The sequence below is a fragment of the Penicillium riverlandense genome (genome assembly GCF_028828495.1).
Source record: "Penicillium riverlandense strain IBT 135883 chromosome Unknown utg000002l_segment0_segment0, whole genome shotgun sequence".
Lineage (NCBI taxonomy): Eukaryota > Fungi > Ascomycota > Eurotiomycetes > Eurotiales > Aspergillaceae > Penicillium > Penicillium riverlandense.
In genome coordinates this window covers 350,376-366,669 of record NW_026643195.1, presented here as the reverse complement: position 1 = coordinate 366,669, position 16,294 = coordinate 350,376, and the positions used below count along the sequence as shown (strand labels likewise).

Sequence of the window (16,294 nt, the reverse complement as noted above, 5' to 3'; positions counted from 1 at the left end):
AACTTCTTATCGCCTCCGTTTCCGGATCGGGCGGGGGATCCACGACGTTAGAACAATCCATTCATTCTTCTCTTCGGTCGCGCTCAGGCTTTTTGACCCAAACCAGAACAGAAAAAAAAGAAGCAGGGACAGACAGAACTCAGCCCCCCCCAAAAGTCCCCAACTCACCTAACTAACTTTCCGATCCCGTCCATCCATCCTTCCTTCCTTCCTTCCTCAACTCTTCAACTTACTCAACTTCTCTCATCCACCTTATCGCCTTCCTCTCTCTCCCTTGTCATCTCCCCTTCTTCACTCTTCTTCCTCCTTCCCGCCACCTCCTGTCCTTCTCCCCCCACCAACCACACTCCTACCTTCCCTCCCATTATCCACTCTGGATTGCTTGTGGTCTTCTCTGTTCTAGGCGGCGTCAATCGCGCCTTTGGACCTCTCGACGATCTTGGTCCGACATCCCGACGCTTGCTGTCCTCCCTCCCCTCCCAGTCACCATGGCTCCTCCTCCGCGCCTGCGCATCCTGTCTGGTGAGTTTCTAGCTGCTGCATCGACGCATCCAAGGTCCTCAACTAACCCGATTCTGTTCAGTCGGCGGCAATGGGATCTCGGCCTTCCTGTCATGGCGGCTTCAGGCAACAACCTCCTGCGACGTCACCCTCGTGTGGAAATCCGGGTTCGAAGCAGTCTCCCAATACGGCGTCTCGTTCAAGTATGTTTCTTCGTCTCAGTCCCAGCTGGACAAGTGTGTTCCTAACGTCGTGGGCAGATCGAAAGCATTTGGCAACGAGCGGTTCAAGCCCCGTCATGGTACGATGAACTCCACCGCCGGAATCACCGATCGTGTAAACTGACAAGAGTTCGTTTCTAGTGGTTCGCACCCCTGAAGAAGCCGCCTCCCGTGAAAACGCCTTCGACTATGTCATCCTCTGTGTGAAGGCCCTCCCTGATGTCTACGACCTTGCCTCCATCATCGAATCCGTTGTTACTCCCCAGCACACATGTATCCTCATCAACACTACCAATACCCTCGGCATCGAATCTCACCTGGAGCAACGATACCCCACCAACGTCGTTCTTTCCCTGGTTTCGCAGGTAGAAATCTCCCAGACCGGACCCAGCGATTTCGAACACCTGAGTTCGAGCGAGATCCATGTGGGCGCTACCAACAAGCAGTCTGCGATCCCGACCTCGATCCAGAACGACATGGCTGCGGCATTGGCCATGACCCTGAGTTCGGGTCAGGTCGATTGCAAGGTGTCAGATAATATCCGGCAGGAACAGTTTGAACGGATGATTGGGTAAGTCCTGGTTTTTTGTTTCAGGGGATCTGTCACGCCAGTGCTAATGATCTTGCCGCAGTCCGATCGCGTTCCATCCAGCCAGCGTGATTTTCGAAACCTCCAACCCTAGCCAACTCCTTGAAAAGTCCGGGGTCCGTCAATTGGTGACGGGCGTTATTGACGAGCTCCTGGAACTCGCCAAAGTAACAGGCTGCTCTTTCCCAAGCGATTTCCAACAGAAGACGATCGAGAAGATGACCGCATCGGATGCGCCCAGCATGATGTACCAGGACTTCCAAGCCCGCCGGCCCATGGAAATCGAGACGTTCCTGGGCTCTCCGATCAAATTGGCGACCAATTCCAACGTCCAAGTTCCTCGCATTGAAACACTGTACGCGATGCTCCACCATGCGAATACCCTGAACCAGACCAGACCTCGACATGGCGATTCCCCACCAGCATCGGTCATGGGCCAGCCACCGCCCCGAATGTCTTCCGCGCCTCCACCTCAGAGACCCCCCATGAACGGTGCCGCCATGCGTGGGAGCCGAACCAGCTCGAGTATGGGAATTCCACAGGTGCGACGTGGACCGCCCCCGGGTGCGATGCCACGGGCCCCCTATGCTGGTCGGGGCCCTCCGCGCGACCAGTCTCTAGAAGGCCTGGAAGAATTCAGCCATCTGGTGGTGTACGATGACGCCGATGGAGCGAATGGTAGCAACGGATTCCCCACCAGTGGGCCTGGATCTTCGCCGGCCGACTTGGCGATGCGGGAGCGCGAGCTGGCCCTTCGCCAGCGAGAGTTGCAGGTTCGCGAGCAGGAGATGGGCATGCGACGGGGTCCTGGTCCTGGTCCTGGCCCAGGACGCCGCGGACCGCCTCCAAGGCCAGCCCCATTCGAGGAAGAGGGCGAGGACTATTTTGACCCGATGGACAATATAGTCCCCCACGTGGATCCCGACAGCGTTGATATGATGAGCATCACCTCGCGTCGAGCGAGAAAGGCCCCGAGCGCCAGCCAAATCCGCAACAACCCCGAAATGTCTGGACCTCCTGGTGGCGGCGGCAGCCGCCCACCTTCTTCGGCATTCGGTCGATACTTTGGCCGGAAACGGGCGAGTGATCGGGTTATGCAAGAAATCCCTGGTCTCCACGATTCTCTTATGGACAACCCCATGATGAGCTACTCATCCAACCGATACGGGGCCGTTGACCGCAATCAGATGCAGGCCGACTCGCGAGCGAATTCTCTCACTGCCAGCCGCATGGGCGATTTCCCACCACACCCTTACCCTCAGAGCCGACGCAACAGCCAATCCCCCGCAACGCCGCTTGGACCCGGAGGTCCTCGAATGGGACGCCCGATGAATGCTCATGATCCGCAAAACTTGGGCCTTCCCAACGGGCCTCCTCATAATGGTCAGCCATCACCACCGGGACAGATGCGCACACCGGTCCCTCGATACCCCCCCGGGCATGGCAATGCGATGATGCCGCAACAAGTTGAACAACACTATGGGGTGAGCCACCCATATCCCGCCAAGGGTCCTCCCCCCAAGAATAAGAGTCTGACTGGAAGTGCGAGCGCCAGCGCGGAGAGTGGTGATAGCGGGGCCAGTGCGAATCTTGATTCCGGAGCATCGGCTCACAGCAGCCAGGCCAGCTTGGGCGGCCAGCCGGCCGTTCTGGCATCTGCTCGCTGAACGATCTCTTTATTTTTGGCGACCAAACGACGACAACGACACACTCGTTTTCGATATTGCGCCATTGCATCGCATGGGGTCCTTTGCATCGTTGCGTGACATTCTACGGAGATCTTGTCCTCGCAGACAAGATACCCAGTCAATACTCTGTTGATCGCTACTTTACATATACACGAGGGACATAGGATTTTATCGCTTATTTCTTTCAGTGCTTGTTCCGGAGTGATCGGGGTGCGGGCGTGTGTTTGAATTTTCCCCTCTGCCTCGGTACTCATTCTCGTTCTGCGGCATTATGGATTTTTAATGAGGCCACCGTGCGAGCCTAGACTGGGATATCTTCCCCATTTTTCTTTTTTCTTTTGTCGGCATGTCGATATAGCGCCCTCGGCGCTTCCTCTCCTGCTTTTCCCGCTGTCTCTGCATAACTGTACACTACCAACCTCCATCGGCGCATTCCTTGTTGTTTTTTTGACGCTCTTACCATCTGGGCTCGTATACGTTACACCGCGATTCTGCTCTTTGTGTTATCATCATCTCTGTGTTCAGACGGGGCATTTCGTTCCCTTTGATTTTTTTTTGTCTTCATGCTTCCTGTTCTCATCTGGCTGGCTGCCAACGGCTTCGTTTTGTGTGTGGAACTGGCGCATAACCAAAAGAGCGGGCGCGATCGTTCCATTTATTCGGTTTAAGTTGTTGATCTGAGTTTCTGGCTGGGTTTGCGCTGTTTCTTTTTTTGTCAACTGACGTCACCTGGAAATTAATGACGGGCGCAGTGTGTTGTGTTATTGTGCCTCATCAAAACAGTCAATACTTCTGCGAAGAACGCACGAATCGATAGACCTTGCCTGACTTATTACGAAGCTATCAAGTATCAAGTTCTTTTTGTACTGGCATCGATCTGGAGAATAGTCCACGTGACCGCTGCCGTGTAAACAAAACCCGCGTCTAGTCAACTATTTGTTCCTGTCAACAGACACCACCAGCAAAAAGATCCAATTCACTCCTAGTACTTGCCCAGACAAAATACTCAGCAAAAACAATCCAGACCACCAAAAATGCCACCACTCAACACGCAACACCAGCACCGCCGCCACGACTCCCAATCCTCCAACTACCCCCGCGCTTCCATCCTCCCACACTCCACCAACTCCGGCACCTTCAGCGGAGGAGCAAGCAATTCCTCCACAGTACCCGGAGGAGGCATGAGCACAATGTCTCCCGCCAAAACCCGGCAATATGCACACCTCCACTCGCAGCTCGCACAACTCAACGCCAACCTCGCAGACACGGAAAACCTGCTGCGCATGACGGCCGTGCAGGCGGGCGATATGCGGTTTTTGGGCGGGTATATCGGGGCTCTGTTTATGGGCTCTGCGAAGGTGCTTGGCGAGGAGGGGGTTAGGGCGAATGCCGATTTGAAGAGGGAGGAAGGTTCGAAGAGTCCGGATGAGGGGGGACAGGCTGGGGATGGCCTTAAGAAGGAGGTGTTAAGTGATGAGGATTGATCCAGTTTGAAACGCATCTATTGTAGGTGGAGTGGTAAGTGTGTTCTCTCTCTGATGGTTTGACTTGTGCTAATATCTCGACAGATTTATGAGATATCCTCTTCCGTCCATCGATATGCACTGACAACCGACCCGTGCAACACAACTACTCAACGACAAACCCACCCCCGAGAATAATCGCCGGCTCGTCAATATTATGATGTTCATAGCTAGTTACCGCGGCCCAGGTCGTCAGCAATGTTCATCCATAAGTCTTTTTTTGAAACGCGCCAAGGTCCTCCTCACTCACCTCAGTGTGCCAACACCGCCCGCCTCCAGAATCAGCGACGTATCCGTCAACGGCTTGCCTGTCCAGCGCATCGCGAACGCGCGCAGGATATGTCCGTGCGCAACGACTAGCACATCTCCCTTCGCGCAATCCGGGTTCTCGAAGCCCGGCCGGTGGTATTTCTCTTTGATCTCGGAGATGAGGGCGTCGAGGCGCTGTTTTACGTCCTCGGGGGATCTAGCAGAGAATTGAGGATTAGTTACTGTCACTGTCACTGTCACTGCCACTGCCAATGAGATTGCATTGCAGCATAGGATAGCAGATTGAGAAATGAACTGAAATAAACATACTCCCCACCAGGACACCCATCCCTCCAGATATCCCAAGGCCCCAGCCCCTTCTGCTTGCGACTCTCCTGGATCTGCTTGCTGGTCCACCCCTCATACTCGCCGTAATCCCACTCGCGAATCGCCTCCGTAATTTGCACATGTGCCTCCGTGCGGATAGGCTCTTCGTTCTCGGACTTCCGCTTGTCGGTCCAGGGGAGTCGCTCTTTGCAGCCTATTTCGAGGAGTTCGAGGGTTCGTTGGGCGCGGGTGCGGGGAGAGACGTAGCTAGATCGGATCATTTTGTGTCAGATAGAGAATCAGGCAGACAGACAGGAATGACATGAATGGCTTGTCCAAAATAAAACCGGGGAGGGAGACAAGGGGGAAATACACATGGGCTAGCTTCTTAGGCACGATTAGTCGGTCGTCGCCTACCAATGCCTTGCCTGTTGCTTGGATCCGCTTCTCGCCGTTGGCTGTTAGCGGGAGATCGGTGGATCCGGTGTGTCGCCCATTGAGAGACCATTCGGTCTCGCCGTGGCGGATGATGAAGCAGCGGGGGACCATGGGGGCTGGTTTTAAGGAATTGGGGAGTTTTACAGAGGGAGGAGGAGAGGGAAAGAGAAGAGGAAGCGGAAGTGGGTTGTTTCTTTCTTTGCTGACTTGGGCGGAGTGGAGTGGGATGGCTGGACGTTGCGTCATTTGTTGAGATAAGACCTGGTCAGTGCTTATCGCCAAGTATAGACTGTGTATATGTACTTCGGCAACTAATTCAAGATTTATTAGGAAGGGAAAGCCTTTGTGATTTCTTGCATTTGAAGATGAAGAGCTCGACTATACAGGTTCTCTGTAAACCGTTGCGGCCGACACACTTCGACGTTTTCTCTCAACCCGTGATCGCGACTTCTTTGCAGTGCAAGCAGATTTTCAGACCTGAAACACTGGACAAGCTTCAATTTATCCTCAAAGCTTAGTCGAATCCGCTCCCTTGGGCATATAAGCCGTCCCCTCAACTTGGCTAACCCCATCCACAGCACCCAACCACCCAACCCGGTCCTTCATAAACTGCTCAATCCTGGGCCTCAACTTCGTCTCATGCAAACTAAAATCATCCACCGTCCCAATCCGCAGGATACTATGTCCCGGAAATGCCTCACCAACACGATACATAAGCGTTCCGCAGGCTGAACAGAAATAATTCGTCATTGCCATGCCGGATCCTATAGTCTTCGACTGGCTAAACGTCTTGAGGGTCTCTCGGCCACGCAGGTGTCGGAGATGGGTGTCTGCCACGATAAAATTGGAAGCGAACATTGAAGCTGTTATCTTGCGGCAGTCTGTGCAGTGGCAGATGAATGTGTCGACTAGGCCTGGGCCTTGTGTTGGCTAGGTTGGTGATGATGTTAGTCTATTTACTGTATAGGAGGAAATGCGACTATGTCTGGGGCACTTACAAATGCCAATTGGACCGCTCCGCAGTAGCATGTAGCTGTTGCTTGGTCTTCCTTGGACCACCCATCGTCGGCGCCGCCGGATAGAGGAATGTATGGTTTGGATTTATCAGCTGCAGCTGCCATATTTTGTGCTTTTCTCGAGTTATCAGACGATAAGAGCTTTCAAGTATAGTTGACTCAAGGGATTTTTATTATTTTCTCTTTGTTGACTGAAAGCAAGTTAATTTATGTTAAAGAGCAAGTCCGGCCAAGAAAAAGGACGACATGTCTGAGTAAGTCGGATATATGATTGATAATCCGGGATAATTTTGGACCGATTTGTGCTTGGTTTACCACTTTTATTTTAAGCGTTCAAAGTACTATAATCTATGAAATGCTTGAGGTTTATATTTAACCTTGCCGGGCAATACATGGTAAATCTATGACAGCGCATCTTTATTTCTTTAAAGCAACATTGTGTCTTAAAATGGGGGAGCTGGAATTTTACATCTGATGATGCGGGTGCCTGATGGGGTCAGCGCCCACCGCCGCCCGTAGATAGACCTTCCCTTCTGGGAGACCACTTAGGAATACACTCACTTCTCGCTCGCTTCTTCCTCCCTAGAGATCTTCCAGCTCAGGTCTAACAGAACCCCCCTAAGGATGTACTGCTAAGCGTTATGTACTCCTACTATTCAAGATCTCTTCCATGCATGCCCGGTCCTTGCTCAACGCACCACAATACCCTTCATGTCGCCGTCAGACCGCCACTTTTCAATAACTCCAAGCCAATGCTCGATTCCCGAGCCCCAAAGTCCCGACCGCGCTAAAACCATCTGTTGCTCGGGTGGCACACGATCAAGTTCACCCTCTAGATTGAAGTATCCCGGTGTGCATCCAATTGCAACCCCCATGGGCGCAGAATGCATCATAACTTGCATGCCCCAATCCTCTGCCGCCTCCGTGGACGGCGCAACAACAAAGTGTGCACCATTGGCCCTACGCTTCGCTTCGGCCAATATGTACGACATGTGCTTCGCGTACTCGTCGAGGTTGAAGCGATAGTTTCCACTTGTAGACGCCTGCTGCGGTCCGGAGAGGAAGAGATTTGGGAACTTTGCATCGATAACACCGTGCAGGGTCGTAGGGCCGAAGCGAGGCCATTCATCACTCATAGAGACTCCATTCAGGCCTATGACTGACATGTTTGCTTTCTCGGCTGGCGTGCCAGCGGGCGGTGCAAGGAAGCCGGTTGCAAAGATGACTACATCGGCCTGGTAGGTGTTGTCGCCGATAACCAGAGAGTCTGCCGTCATCCGGTCGATGCCCTTGCCGTCGGTATCGACAAGAGTCACGTTGTCTTGATTGAAGGACTTGAGGTAGTCGTCGTGGAATAAGGGACGTTTACACCATATAGGATACCAGGGCTTCAGTTTCTCTGCGGTGGCAGGATCCTTCACCTCTTCATCCACGCGAGCATGTATGCGGTTTTGATGGGGAGTGTCGATCTCAATCAATCTTGCCGTGTATGCTGGGATTTCTTCCGGTAATTTGGGTCCCTCTGCATACCCAGCTAGACCTACTAAGCCAGGGGCGCGGGTCCATCCATCGTTGACCAGGTTGACTGTTGGCATCTCCCCAAGAGTGAAATGTTGATGGAAGTTCCGCATTCGTTCTCGTTGCCATCCTTTCGTTCTTGCAACTTCCTTATGGAACCATTCTTCGTCAGTCTCTCGCTGATCACGAACGTCCACTGAGGCCGGCGTCCGCTGTACGACAAAGAGGTGCTTGCACCATTGCGCGAGATGCGGAACACTTTGCACCGCTGTCGCTCCTGTGCCGATAATAACGACTCGCTTATCCTTCAACTTGGCAAGCAATGGCTCTTTGGGAGATCCACCAGTAACATCGTATGCCCAACGAGCAGAATGGAACATGTCACCTTGGTAGTCCAGAATCCCCGGGATGTTCGGCAGCTTAGGCCAGTTAAGCACACCAGCAGCAATGGTGACAAACTTAGAGCGAACCTGGAGACTCTCTGGAGATTGGCCCTTGCGACGCTGGATTAGATTGACCGACCATTCTTTGGCATCATCATCCCAAACAATCTTCTGTGCTTGGGTTTGGAAAACGGCACAGTCTTTCAATCCCCATTTCTGCACAACAAGATTGGCATACTCCCTGATCTCTTCGCCTTGCGAATACCGGTGCTTGGGTACATATCCCGTCTCCTCCAGATATGGGAGGTAGGTATAGCTCTCAATGTCACACATAAGCCCGGGATACCGATTCCAGTACCAGGTGCCACCAAAGCCACCAGCCGGGTCGACAATGCGAATGTCATCGGCTGGTATGCCAGCCTCGACCATGCGGATGGCATTCTGTATCCCGCCCCATCCGGCACCGATGATGAGCATTTCGGTTCGCTTTTCGGGAAACTTGGCTTGGAGGGGCTGGACTGCTGCCGGGTCAACCCACGGATCATCGGCGAAACGCTCATACTGAGCTGACTTTGCGACTTCGATGTACTGTGCGTTTCCGTCATCGCGCAGGCGTTTCTTTCTTTCTTCCTCGTAGCGGGCTTTCATTTGGGCCAGTTGGGTGGGATCAATCTCTTCATTGGGATTGGATAGAGTGCCATTATCTTTACCGCCGATGCTGGACATGGTGAACAACAATATATATTGGTGACTTTAATTTGGATTAAACCAGGGGAGTGAGAGCAGGTATGAAAGAACTAAGCAAGGCTATTTATACCATTGCAAATGTCAGCGGAATCCAGCTGCGTCAGCTAATTTCTTTGTTCACCCCGCGGCCAGCGACCGGGGGCTGTGAATCTAAGTTGGGGGCTGAACAGCAGTTGTATTGTAGAAGTCCGGATTCATCCATTAAGCATCATGTGATGGGGAAATTTGGGGGCTGCCTAGGACGATATGAGAAAGAAAGGGTTCGATCTCAGTTTCATTACTATATTTATATAAATTCTCACATGGAAGGCATAGATCAAGAGAAACCATAAAATGATCTTTCAAGTTTTGTAGCAGGAAAACCACTGTTGGGAGCACTAAGCCGCCTTCGTTATAGCCACTGTACTACTAAAAATATCCTTAACAGCCTGCTATATATAGCCCATCTCACCTACCAATCCCTCCTATAAGTTCAAAGGACTATTTGACCATGGGCTCACTACCTAGAGGTGTCCCGAGCTTCAGATAACCAGCTAGTATACATAGCGGAACTGATGTAGCTCTCGGTCTGTCTTATCCGTGAGGTTGAAGGCGGCCCAAGACACAGGAACGCCGTCTTGCTCGAGATTTACCGCTGCAGCGGCGGCATCTCGCTTTCTATTCTCCCAGATACAATAGAAACGTATCAAGAGGCTGATGATCGCGGAGACTGAAAAGCACACAAGCATTCCAGCAAATCCCGAAGGATAGCTGGGTGCTTCTCGGGCGAACATGATTTGCGGGCCGACAATGTTTCCGGCACAGTATGCAACAAATACCTACATGTGCCGGTCAATGTGAGGATGGCTTCTTCAATATTGTGGAATTGGAGACAACATACCACTGCTGTGACAGTTGATTTCTTAGTGAAACCCGCTGTGTTGCTTGTGATCATCGTCATGGTGAGGGGGAAATTAGCCGAGAAAGCAATGATAAGACAATATCCCATGAAGCGAGCCCAAATCTGCTCGGGATTGATCTGTCGAATCATGACCGTGCCAATAAGTGCCATGATAGTGTTGAATGTCATCCAATAAGTGCGAGTATTCTTCAGATAGGTGCTGCCAAGGGCGGAAATTGTGACGAAAACCACCTGGAATCCGGTTCCAATCATTTGGACAAGAAGAGTATCAAGCGTGGTAAAACCAAAGCCTTCAACAACGATAGAGGCGAACTAGTCAAAATAATGAATCAGATGGAGCTCGAAAAATATGTCCGAGGGCAGTCAACAACTTACCGATCCCACGCCCCCGTTGGGCACGTTTTGTGTAAACTGAAATAGCGCAAATAGCCACGTTTTCGGATCCACCAGAGCTTCGATAACTTGGTAGCGCTTGATACGGTGACTTTTGATGCCGGTAAGGTTATCCTGGATACGCTCCACGGCTTTGATCTGGTCCTCCTCTTGAAGGAACCATGCCCCCATGGGGCTGTCGGGAAGTGCAAAGTAGCATATGATCGACCACACAAAGGTCGTACTGCCAAAGATGATAAAAAGTGCCTATTAAAAGCCAATGGAATAAGAATCAAAGTAAATTGTTCTTTAGAAAGACCAAGCGGTGTCCTTACCTTCCATGCTGCAAAACCATGGATGTGCCCAACTGCATACCCCAATAGGCCACCCACCAGACCTCCAAGAACATTGCCCATAAACCATGAAGCTTGACGAATAGGCTGCTCAGACCTCTTGTACCACATTGGTATGATGAGGCTCATGGAAGGAGCAATGCTCGCTTCGACTGATCCTAGGAAAAAGCGCGCGGCCCACAGTGCAGACGCACTTTCGCACAGGACAGTCAACATGAGAATCGCCGACCAAACTCCCCTATTTTTAACAAGAAGGGGATTAGTAAGAACTTCATCTTTTCGTGAGTTTGGAGATGCTCACATAGCGGCCGACATGAAGCGGCCAACGGGCAAACGAATGATTAGCAGCGCCACAATCCCCGAAGCAGCGAGATACCCAAAGTAGAAAAGGGAAACCGCCCAAGAATAGTCTTGGCCAACAAGGTGCATGTCGGTCTGGAGACCAAGAATGGCGCTATAATTCATGGCTTGCTTGTCGAGATATTGAAATAGGTACGAGAAGAATAGAAGCGGGATCAAGCTGGTCAACAATCAACATCAGCTTGCATATGGGGCCATTCGGTTGATGGGCGGAGATTACATACCAGAGATCTATTTTGCGAAGAAGACGACGATCATCTTCAGGGGACAAAGGGACTCCCAGCTGAGACTGATAATTCTCCAGCACCTGCAGAGTTTCATCGGCTCCATCGATGTCAACTTTGAGCATATCCTTTGCAGCACTAGAAATTGCCGCCGGATTTGGCTGGTCCAGATGAGTAGACATGACAGGTAAAGTAAAAGTCGCGTAAGTGAGGCGACGCTGCGCATTATGTGTATCAGTTCCGTCTGGGGAGCGCACGCCGAGTCAATTTATATTTGCTGAAGGGAATTGGGACTTCACCGTCCTGTGCATTGGCAATTCAGATATTCAGCATTTCGGTCGGCAAGCGCACCTATTCACCTGACACTTGCTATCTTTTGCCAATCCCCAATCTTTAGCCATAATGTCTTATCGATTGCGGGGGAAAATGGAACTTAGTTTAGGTTTATCTACGATACGACGGCATTCGGTCGGGCCGAATGCCGAATATAGATCATTGCAATGAGATACGACGGCATTCATAGTAGTCCAATAAACGACCTTAATACCAATAAGCGGAACAACGAGGGAAATCTAGGTCATTCTCGCCGAAGCTACTTATCACTAATAAATTTTACCATATAGTAGTCAAATGTGGCTATGATGAAATCAATAGTCTTCTAACTATCAAGTCTGTACTTATAGTAGAACAGCGGGAAAACCCTACTCAGTGAGATATAGACGTCTATATCAGGGCACATTCCTGTATTGGACGAATGTTTCAGGTAAGCCAGCGTCAGGATGTGGCAGTTGGATGACTAGTAAACCACCGGTGTATAGTTGATCTGCCACGTAGTTCACGACGGCATTCGGATTTGAATCGCAAATTTCACGCATCGACGGATTCGAATGTGCCAACAAAATCACATATATCAACCGGATTTCCCCTAGCAACTAGAAAATAAATACACTAGGATCATATTTCAGAACGACCTTCACAGAATTCAGTTCCACAAAAATTCACCATGGCTACTACTGCGACAAAGACCATCTCCCCAGTTAAGCTTTTGCTGGAGCCTCGAAATGCCCTGTATGTCATCTAGGGTCTTATTCTCATCTCTGCAAATTCACTAATTTACTTGAATTGACAGCGCCGATGCTCCACCTGGTGACTGGCGCGCGGAGCTTCGCGAAAATGGGTTTGCAGTGATCAAAGGTGCAATCCCACGGGAAACGGGCGTCGGCTACCAACAAAGGGCCCGTCAATGGTTGAAGTCATTCGAGAATAGCGAGCTGGACTACGAGGACCCTGAGACCTGGGTGGCGAAGAACCTTCCCGTCCAGAGCACAATCAACACTTTCAGTGCCTATGCGGTCGCGCATGAGAAGTTCATGTGGGATGCTCGCATGGAGCCAGGGGTTGTTGACGCCTTCGCCAAAATCTGGGGGACTGATGAACTCCTCGTCAGCTTTGACAGTCTGAACATCACTTTCCCAAACCGCAAGGATGTTCCGCGGAAGGGTGCGTGGGAACATGTGGACCAAAGCCCTTTGCGGCGCGGTATGCATTGCATCCAAGGAATCATCAACCTCTCCGCGGCGGGCCCAGATGATGGAGGACTCGTGGTATATCCTGGTTCCCATCACTTTGTTGATGAGTACTTTGATACCGAAACAGAGTCGTCTACATGGGCTCCCAAAGACCTTTATTGGTTTGACCAGACTAAGCTCGACTGGTTCAAGAAGAAGGGCATCCACTCCCACAAGGTCTGCGCAGACATTGGCGATCTTATTGTATGGGACAGTCGTACCATTCACTATGGTGCTGAGCCAAGTGAGGCCAGTAATACCATCCGCACTGTGATTTACGCTGCCTACTCTCCTGCAAAGTTTGCGACCCCCGAGACCCTCGAACGCAAGAGGCAGATATTCAACAAGTATGGAGGTACCACCCACTGGCCTCATGACAACGTCGTCATTCGCAAGAATTGGGCCATGCTCCCTGATGGAACCCGAGATCCGCGAGATCGCGAAGCGCCTCTTGAGCTCCCCCATATGAGTGATCGGTTATTGAAACTTGCCGGTGTGAGGCCATACTAGGCTCAATAGCGTGTTGGATAATCATTTATCCATTGCGAGGGTACGTCTCAAAGTCCAAGCTAGGCGTAGCAAGACTTTGAAGGGTCAGAGGCAAAGGTTTATTAAGCACACAATGTAGTTAAATCCATTCATTATATTATACTTTTTACTTCATTTGCCGAGTAGAGTTTTTCTTACCGGGGGCGGATTTACTCGTGATCATTCGAGAAAGGGAGAAGGTCCGGATTTCTGGACAGCTTAACCTTCGAAGCTAGGACCGGTTGGCGAAAGTATTTTCAGCTTTCAGACGGACATTTGACAGTTGACGGCTAACCATACGTAATAAAGGCCTGTGATGGCTTCTGGGTGCTTGAACATGACACGGGATGAAAAAGGAAGATTTCGAGACCGATGTAAGGAGCTATTTCTTGAATTCTTATTTCATAGAGCTGGGCAAAAGATAACCCCAGACGGTGATTGGCACTGCGGGATTGACTACCCTGGTCCGGTTATCTACATGCGGAGAATGCGCTATCGGACCTTACCCGGGCCCCCTCTCATTGCCAGATCATGTCCGACATCTTTGCAGTTGACACAAGAAGAGATTCAGCAACCCCAGGCTACTCACGATAAATTGTCGTCCGGGTCAAGAACATGCCTCGTCAACGGACAGCCTGTTACACATGTGCATCAATCAAGGCGGCATGTAACCAGGGCCAGCCCTGTCGTCGCTGCGAGCGTGAGTAGCTCTCCAACAGTGTTAGAAACGTACTGATTTTATACGCGTTGAAGGGCTTTCTTTAGCCTGTTCATATGGGTCCAAATGGCAGCGAACCCCTGCTGGGGCTGCTAAGCCGAACGCGAATAACAAGAGGTTCCGGCGCAGGGCAAGCCATCAACGTTCCCGTAATGGCTGTATGAACTGTTTAGAACGGTAATATGCAATTTTAATGACTTGCATAAAAGAATATTGACTCATCAAAATCTCTTGCATAGTCGGAAGAAGTGTGACGAAGAACTTCCAATGTGCCAGGAATGTCAACGACTGGGGCTTCCCAACTGCCGACCGAGAAATGAGCTAGTCCCGCGAGCCATCAGTCCTGTTCTTCGGGTTCGGGAGTCGCTAGAGCCAGGCGACGCACATATTCCTGAAGCGGATTCTGTCATGTCGCTGAATCAAAGAGTCAAGAACAACCACGACTTCAACGTGAGTGAATATCTCAGCCAGGTCGCCCAGCTACCCGAGGGTAGCTTGGTTGGAATTACCCGGCGTGGAGACTTGAGCGAAAGTAGCGCACTTGAATCACAAACTCGTGCCGTCCGCCGTACGGTGGAAGAGCAATCGACCATAAACAGTCTCTCATTGTGTGAAACAATCCACATATCCCAGGCAAAGATGACAACTTTCGACCCCACCGAGCAACATTTGTTGCTTCATTATGTACAACATGTCTCTCGAGCATTGGTTGTTGTCAACGACGATGAAAATCCTTTTCTAAGGGATGTTCTTCCGCTTGCGATGGAGGTCAAGTCAGTTCGACACGCCCTGCTGGCTTTGTCTGCTTGCCATTTGTGCAAGGCATATCCCAGATTTGAAGACACGTTGCTTCGCCAACATAGCTTGTCGTTGCATTTTCTGAAACTAGATGTGCAATCGGAAAAGAAAATGGCTCACACCCTGGTCGCATCTCTTTTGCTATGTCTCTTCGGGGTAGGTGTTTCTGCCTGTTCCTTTCAATCCAAAGGCTCTTGCTCGGCTAATAAACAAGTATAGATTTGCCACGGAAAATCTTCGAAATGGATTCTTCACCTTTACGGCGCAAAGGCTTTGGTTGATTCGCACATGCAGGCGGCTTTTGAGCCCCCGCCATTGCAGTCCGCTATTGACCTTTACGACTTGATATGTTGTAAAACAAGAATTACTTGCAACAAGGTTCCTATGGCGCGAGACAAATTTCTATCGCCGACTTGTGCCGGAGAGTCTCATAACATCCATCCTTTATTCGGTGTAGCAAGAGATTTATACCAGGCGCTGGAGTCCATTAACCAGCTTGTTTCAGAGAAAGCGACTAAAGACATAGTCAGACCAGCTGATGCGTTTCTTTCGATGAAGGCCCGAAATATTCAGAAATCTCTGAATGAGTGGGTTGCGCCAACGCAAGTCGACCACTCGAGCCCCCAACTCATTCGTGACAGCATCAAAGCAGCCGAAGCCCTCCGGTGGACCGCGATAATCCGCTTACATCAAGTGATGGGCTGGCCATCCAGTTATCAAGCCAACCAGCAATGCTTTGTACAAAATATCCTCACCGCCATTTCTCATATACCACCTGGATCCCCTGTGAATGGACAATTGTTGCTGCCGCTGTTCATAGCGGGAGTGACTGCAACGAGAAAGACACAGCGGCTTCAAATAGATTATCGAATCAGTCTCCTAGAGAGTAACATCAGCATGGGAAACATAGCTGGTGCCCATCAGGTTCTGGATTTGGTTTGGAAGCACGGCTATGAAAATAAATTAAACTGGGAGGTCTTTCTCCAGAGAGACCACCCTTGTGTGGTGCTGTACTAAGAAGGCTTCGGTAGCCACACAAGACTGAGAGACCTGTGTGGATTGAACGTTCTAAGCTCTAATAATAGTCCAATCTCGAGGAACTGGCAAAAGATATCGGATAGGGTGTTCCGTATACGTCGTGGAATAGTGTTCACCGCGAAACCACCCATGTCCCTCTTAACCCCCCCCCCCCCCCCCGGGCGAGAGATTGAAGGACCACAGTAAATGTGTAGAATTTTCCGTGGTCCGTGTCGAAGTTGCTAACTCGAAGAG

The 16,294-nt window shown here is 50.8% G+C and overlaps 8 protein-coding genes across 8 annotated transcripts; 4 read left to right on the top strand and 4 right to left on the bottom strand.

Annotated features, from left to right (window-relative positions):
• Positions 1-488: 488 nt before the first annotated feature.
• N7474_002437 (ketopantoate reductase family protein) lies at positions 489-2,978 on the top strand (the record flags this gene model as incomplete). The annotated part of the gene is made up of 4 exons (XM_057193852.1): positions 489-522; positions 584-802; positions 864-1,293; positions 1,355-2,978. 4 exons carry the CDS (start codon positions 489-491, stop codon positions 2,976-2,978), a joined length of 2,307 nt encoding a protein of 768 aa, XP_057055207.1.
• Positions 2,979-4,033: 1,055 nt separating this feature from the next.
• On the top strand, positions 4,034-4,483 carry N7474_002436 (DASH complex subunit HSK3 family protein; the record flags this gene model as incomplete). Its single annotated transcript, XM_057193851.1, has 1 exon — positions 4,034-4,483. One exon carries the CDS (start codon positions 4,034-4,036, stop codon positions 4,481-4,483), a length of 450 nt encoding a protein of 149 aa, XP_057055206.1.
• A 145-nt stretch (positions 4,484-4,628) lies between these two features.
• Positions 4,629-5,647, bottom strand: N7474_002435 (histidine phosphatase family protein; the record flags this gene model as incomplete). Its single annotated transcript, XM_057193850.1, has 4 exons — positions 4,629-4,692; positions 4,773-4,988; positions 5,102-5,365; positions 5,412-5,647. The coding sequence occupies 4 exons, from the start codon at positions 5,645-5,647 to the stop codon at positions 4,629-4,631; spliced, it is 780 nt and encodes a 259-aa protein (XP_057055205.1).
• Positions 5,648-6,043: 396 nt separating this feature from the next.
• N7474_002434 (GFA family protein) lies at positions 6,044-6,657 on the bottom strand (the record flags this gene model as incomplete). Its single annotated transcript, XM_057193849.1, has 2 exons — positions 6,044-6,466; positions 6,535-6,657. 2 exons carry the CDS (start codon positions 6,655-6,657, stop codon positions 6,044-6,046), a joined length of 546 nt encoding a protein of 181 aa, XP_057055204.1.
• A 584-nt stretch (positions 6,658-7,241) lies between these two features.
• Positions 7,242-9,179, bottom strand: N7474_002433 (flavin-containing monooxygenase; the record flags this gene model as incomplete). Its single annotated transcript, XM_057193848.1, has 1 exon — positions 7,242-9,179. One exon carries the CDS (start codon positions 9,177-9,179, stop codon positions 7,242-7,244), a length of 1,938 nt encoding a protein of 645 aa, XP_057055203.1.
• A 554-nt stretch (positions 9,180-9,733) lies between these two features.
• N7474_002432 (Major facilitator superfamily domain general substrate transporter) lies at positions 9,734-11,592 on the bottom strand (the record flags this gene model as incomplete). Its single annotated transcript, XM_057193847.1, has 6 exons — positions 9,734-10,018; positions 10,081-10,413; positions 10,477-10,740; positions 10,809-11,064; positions 11,128-11,346; positions 11,411-11,592. The coding sequence occupies 6 exons, from the start codon at positions 11,590-11,592 to the stop codon at positions 9,734-9,736; spliced, it is 1,539 nt and encodes a 512-aa protein (XP_057055202.1).
• Positions 11,593-12,413: 821 nt separating this feature from the next.
• Positions 12,414-13,488, top strand: N7474_002431 (uncharacterized protein; the record flags this gene model as incomplete). The annotated part of the gene is made up of 2 exons (XM_057193846.1): positions 12,414-12,478; positions 12,540-13,488. 2 exons carry the CDS (start codon positions 12,414-12,416, stop codon positions 13,486-13,488), a joined length of 1,014 nt encoding a protein of 337 aa, XP_057055201.1.
• Positions 13,489-14,491: 1,003 nt separating this feature from the next.
• On the top strand, positions 14,492-16,039 carry N7474_002430 (fungal specific transcription factor domain-containing protein; the record flags this gene model as incomplete). The annotated part of the gene is made up of 2 exons (XM_057193845.1): positions 14,492-15,178; positions 15,242-16,039. 2 exons carry the CDS (start codon positions 14,492-14,494, stop codon positions 16,037-16,039), a joined length of 1,485 nt encoding a protein of 494 aa, XP_057055200.1.
• Between the last annotated feature and the right edge of the window lie 255 nt (positions 16,040-16,294).